This window comes from Trachemys scripta, chromosome 9 (genome assembly GCF_013100865.1).
Source record: "Trachemys scripta elegans isolate TJP31775 chromosome 9, CAS_Tse_1.0, whole genome shotgun sequence".
In the NCBI taxonomy this organism is placed as follows: Eukaryota; Metazoa; Chordata; order Testudines; family Emydidae; genus Trachemys; species Trachemys scripta.
Window position 1 is genome coordinate 61,416,091 of NC_048306.1, and position 6,000 is coordinate 61,422,090.

The 6,000-nt window shown below is 41.9% G+C and overlaps 1 protein-coding gene across 1 annotated transcript in view; it reads left to right on the forward strand.

The window, feature by feature from the left end:
* The window catches only part of LOC117882362 (G-protein coupled receptor 55-like), a 39,275-nt gene extending 33,994 nt beyond the window's left edge, over window positions 1–5,281 (forward strand). Inside the window, exon 4 of the mRNA XM_034780523.1 lies at window positions 4,366–5,281. Coding sequence (XP_034636414.1) covers window positions 4,366–5,281 — 916 coding nt within the window. The remainder of the gene's footprint in view (window positions 1–4,365) is intronic.
* The last annotated feature ends 719 nt before the right edge of the window (window positions 5,282–6,000 follow it).

The following is a 6,000-nucleotide window of genomic DNA, read 5'->3' on the forward strand; positions in this document are numbered from 1 at the left end:
CACACAGCTGTAGTTGATAGTGTTTGAACATTTAGTTAAAAAAAAATTCCAAGATCCTCTTTCATGAGCTCAGAATTATTAAAATCAGTTCCTGAAATCTTCCAACAAGCCTTAAGTACTGGATGAGAAAACAAGTCAAAAATACTTTGAAACCTTCAAGTCCCTTAGCCAGTTTGTCGGAGGAGGAGAAGACGATTAAACTATTTTTTTCCCCTCAAGTGCTGTATTGTTTTGTTACAAAACCCATTGACATGACTAAACAGTTCAGATCTGTTCTGCTTCTTCCTGTGAAGTTTCACATTCAAATAACTAAAACAGCTATCAAGGAAGCCATTTCACTTAGAAACCTGGATTTCTCCAACTCCTTTTCGAAGTTCTGTAGTATTCTTTCAACCACATTCTTCAGGAAAAGTAGAATTTCTTGCAAAAGATCAAAATGTTTCACAACATTTTCTACCCACTAGACAGAAAACTTTGAAATGCAGAAGTAAGTCTCTCGAAACCGCATATGTTTCTTCCAAGAAACGTATGATGAGAAACACATGAGCTGACAATTTAAAATAGTACAACAGTCAAGTTTCACTCAAATGTTCTTGGATTATACTATGAAAGACAGTACAACTCACTACATTTCATCTTAATCTAACCACTGGGCCATGATCAAGATCTCTCCTGCAATATTTTTTTTTAATTTTGTAGCTTGAGAACAGTCAAACTATCAAAGATATAGCCACATTTTTTGTAGAATTTGAATAAACTTTTGTAGTCATGAACATTTGAAATCCCTTTAACATAAATCCATACCAAGCAGTGGCTTCCAGTCAAGACTCTAGGAGAGGAGGAATTGAAAGTTCAATAGTCTTTCTGTGCTAGGTAATATTTTTTTTAGAGCTACCCCTAAAGAGATATAAGAGCAGCTTGCATGCTCCCACTGCCATCTTGGATTTAAAATTGCCTGTTCTCCATTTGTAAAAGAAAATAGTCTTTTTAAAGTGATTTTCATCATGTCAATCTCCATAGCAAAGAAACAAAGCAGATCCTGAGAACAGAGCAGTCTAGAATTTTTGGGAAAGGGATTATATATTCATTGAAAACAGTGGAAAAGCCCCGTGTCTTGTTTGTTTGCAGGCATTATCAGTCCAAGAAGCGTACAACCTAAGGCAGCACACTAGTCACTGCTTAGGGCTCGTTATATCTAAACCACTGCAGCTCACCCACTAATGTAGGTACTCCATCTCCTAGAGAGGCAATAGGTAGGTTGACATGAGAATTCTCCCATCCACCTACTACTGTCTACACTAAGCGTTGGGTCAGTTTAAATGCATAGGTCAGGGGTGTGGATTTTTCACACCCCTCAGCAACATAGTTATACTGCCCTAATTTCTTAGCATAGACCTGGCCTGAGAGAAACGCAGGAAATGAATGATGAAGTCAGTGGGAGTGGCTGTGTGCTCAGTACTTCAGAAAGTCAGATCACTTATTTAGGTATACAACCGGGGCCTTAGAAGCCTTTAAGCACCTATTATTTTTAACACTGATACAGTCTATTTCATGTCATTCTTAATGCCTTCATTGGAGTATCTCACCTGTTAAATTACTAGCTTCAAAATAAGGAAGTCAAAAAAGGGAAATGTTACTCTACCTACAGCTACTATCAACATGCATCTGACACTTGTTTGCATGCACCTCTTTGCCCCCACACACTGCAGGAGCAGGCACTTGCACTGGCTAAAAGCCATATGAGAAAACAGCTTGTAAACAAGTTGACCACCCCGCACATATCTCCTCATGGCCAAGGTGCTTCTGCACTGCCCTGTTCTTTATTCTCCCTTTTATAGGCCCTTTACACAGACTCCACATACTTACTCATTCAATCACCATCCTTATTGGAGTCTGAGTTTATTCAGATAAAATAAACTCAAAGTCCCAAAAGGTCACCGCTCTTACCTCAGAGCCTGCGGCGAGCAAAAGGAGTCTAGCACAGAGCATCAGTTCTTTGGTGGTGACCTGCTGGGGTTCTACTTTCTGCTGCCTTTTCAGAGCAGGCGTCTCACAGACAGCTGCTTGAGGTTCTCTCCCATGCAGGTGTTTCTTATTGATTCATCACTGGTCTTTGGAGGCGGAGTGGGACGGATGTGGTAGTCCATTGCAAATTAGTAGATGCGTCTTTATACGGCGTCTACAAAATATCTAGTCTATAGATTTACTTTGTCTGAACCAGCCCCTTCAAATCTCTCTGCTGAAAATTAAGGTAAAGTACCTCATCTTTTAATTTCCAATAAAATTTTAAAGCCTTTCACAGGAACACTGACTGCAGAGCCTAGTTTTAAGCCTGACAATTATTTTGGATAGCGATCAAAAGGTAATATAAATATCAAAATATTTTACACTTTAGTCTAAAAGGACAAAATTATGTAACTACTGTATCGTTTAAGTGGCCAAGCATATGAGGACTTACAATCAACTCAATTATCAGAGGGGTAGCCGTGTTAGTCTGAATCTGTAAAAAGCAACAGAGGGTCCTGTGGCACCTTTGAGACTAACAGAAGTATTGGGAGCATAAGCTTTTTGGGTAAGAACCTCACTTCTTCAGATGCAAGACTTGTATCCCAATACTTCTGTTAGTCTCAAAGGTGCCACAGGACCCTCTGTTGCAATCAACTCAATGGCATTTCTCGCTCTCTTGCTCTCTCTCTCTGTAATGCAATAGATTTTGAACACTGCACCTGGTCAATTCCAAAATTGTATTGAATGTTCTAGGCACCAATAGCCAGAACTCTATAGTTTTTAGGGACAATGGGAACATTGAGTGGGAAAATGGGGGGAAAGCAAGGCAACGACTCACTGGTGTGGCACCTCCTGCTGGTTGTCCTGGGAATTAGCTTTCCAGCCTCCAGAGCGCCTTCTGCAGGCCGGTGTCTCACCTGCCACTGGCCCCCATGTCCCTTCCAGACCCCGGTGCCCTTTATCTTGGGGTGCTGCCCCAGCAGTACTCCACCATGCTCTGGGTCTCCCCTCTCAGGGTAACCCCCAAACCCCTATCCCCACCTTGCCTCAGTGGCTACTGCCAGTCATCATCTAGCCCCCACTCCCTGGGGCAGACTGCAGTCTATAAACCACTCATCATGAGCAAGGGGGATTTGGGCCTGCTGCCGCTGCCTTTGCCTGCCCTGGGCTGCACCTCTGCAACCCCAGTTCCCTTCCTGGCCTTTAGCAAGGCCTGCAGCCTGAGGGTTTTCCATGCTGGAGCTCCTCTGGCCTTCCCTCAGCCCTGCTCTACTCTAGGTGCCCTGCTCAGTTCTCAAGCAGCCAGGCCCATCTCTCTCCACGGCTGCCTCACAGCCCTTTTATAGGGCCAGGTGTGGCCTGATTGGGGCATGGCCCCAGCTGTGGCTGCTTCTCCAATCAGCCTAGCCTTTTTCAGGAGTGGGGCAATTGCCCCACTACAGGGGGTACACAGAGCTGCTGTCATAGAACTTTCTCCCACACCGGTTCCACCTTACCCCAGCTCCAGGAGCCAGAGCGGCAGAGAGCTCCTGCACTTTAACTCCCCACCACCTCCAGGATCTGGAGAGGCAAAGAGAGCCCAGCTAGCCTGGAAGCCTGAAAGCCCTGGTGTCCTCACCCTGTGGCTGCCCCAGAGCCATAGACCTGGGAGCCCTAGCAGCTGCAAAGTGAAAGCTGTAAAGTGAAATTGACATGTCACTCAGCCATTGTTGGGGTCAAGGGAGCAGACTTCATTGAGGAAATATCATGTGCCTGTGCGCAATTAACTGTGTGTAACTCCCTCAGATGAGACATTCAACATCAATTCTAATTGTTCCACTTGATCATTAAGGATCCCAAGGATTTTTTTCCATAAAAAAATACTTGCTTACTCTTCCATCACTGTTGTGCAAAGCATTATCTACAGCACCTCAGAAGCTTCAAAAAAATGCATATTGAGTAAGATTTTCATAAGCTCCCAAGTGATTTAGGGGCTTATGTCCCACTGATCTTGAATGAGACTTGGCCAAGATTTTCAAGAGCAACTAGGGATTTTGTGTTTTGATGCCCAAGTTAAGACACTTTAAAAGGGCATAATTTTCAGAAAGTGCTCAGTACTCACGTTCTGAAAAATCAGGCCCCTTTATGGTATCTCATGTGGCCACTCAAAATTAAAACAGAATGAAGTTAAAATTAATAGTGACTTTTGAAAATCATGGTCAAGTCTCATTCAAAGTCAATGGGATTTAGGGGCCTAAGTTACTTAGGCACTTTTGAAAATGGGACTTAGATGCTTTAGAAAATTTAATTCAATATTTTATATTATTTATTTGGAATCTGAGAATCTAGTGGTTTTAATCTGCTGTGTGTGTATTTTAGAGGACAAATGGATGATGACAGCTTCAGCAAGGAGTGCTCCTTTGACCATATTGATACTATAATGAAGTCTCTCCAGCTCGTGATCTCCATACCTACCTTCATTGTTGGTTTGATTCTGAATTTGATAGCCCTCTGGGTGTTCTACTCTTGGAAGAAACAGACAGAATCATCAATCTACATGATAAACCTTGCTCTTGCGGATCTGCTTCTTCTTTTCTCACTTCCTTTCAGGATGTACTATTCCAGAAAAGAGCAGCAGAGACTCTTATGCAAATTTATAGAGGCTCTCTACTTCGTCAATATGTATGGGAGTATTTTCATCATTGTCTGTATTAGCTTGGACAGATATATTGCTATAAGGCACCCACTCAAAGCCAGAGCTTTCCGATCCCGCAAACAGGCAATAATGGTATGCTGTTGCATTTGGGTTATAGTTTGGCTTAGCAGCATCCCCATCTATGACTTCCACAACAATGACAAAGTCAAGTGCTTCCACAATATGTCAGAACAGGCGTGGAGCATTCCCATCATCCTTTCTGTTGAAGTCTTTGGATTTCTCATCCCTTTGACTCTGATGGTTTATTGCTCTGTTCAGATCATCCAGACTCTTTGGAGGCGTAAAAACCAGGAGCAGAAGTGGGTTGAGCAAGCTGCCTCTATATGGATCATTTTAGCCAACCTCATGGTGTTTGTTGTCTCCTTTACACCATTCCATCTTGGGATCTTTCTGCAGTTCCTGGTAAGACAGGGCATCATTGTGGACTGCACTGTGAAACAAAGCATTAGTCTCTTCCTACAGGTGGCAATGTGTTTAGCTAATGTCAACTGCTGCCTGGATGCCATCTGTTACTACTTTGCCGCAGAAGAATTTCGCAAGAAATTTATTTCTGCCATTCCAGCTAGTGTTTTGAACTGAGTAAACTATAGCAGAAATATCTTGCCCAAGTGAAAGAATCTATGTTGTCTAATGCTAATTTAAAACATTCATTCATTCCAAATCCACCCTCACTGACAAACAGAAACTGTTTGTTAGGGATAGGCCAAAAGTAGAAAGAGTTATTCAAAAATCTTCTCCAACTTTGAAGGTTACTGTGAACACAAATTAGATATCCCGTTTGAGTGTGCAATTGTATACTTGGCTTTTTTTTTTAACCTTAAAACCCGATCAGAGTTTGGTTTGGGTCTCTCCTCACTACTTCAGACAGTTTTCAGAACATGCACCCAGACGTACTGTGGTTTGGGGTTTGTGAATTTCTCAATATCGCAATTTTGAAACCAGCATGAGCTATTTCTGCAATTTTGACATCCATGTGAAAAAAACAGAATAGTGCACTCAGTGAAACATCATATAAAAGGAATTGTGAGTAATCTAAATGTATTTATATGTAAGACAAAGATATACAGTACAACAATACAAACATGACATTTGCTGCCTGCCTTTGCATTGCTTAACTTTGATAAGGGTATCATAGTGACATGATTCATGCTGCTATAGTAAAAGTACTTTCAGTTATGAAATCTGTTTTTCATGTTCATCATAACACTTTGCTCTGCTTGAGTCTTCAAATAACAAAGTCCTGGAGTAATTCTATTTTTACAAATTTTGTGGGGAAAAATTATTTCTCTATAGAGGAC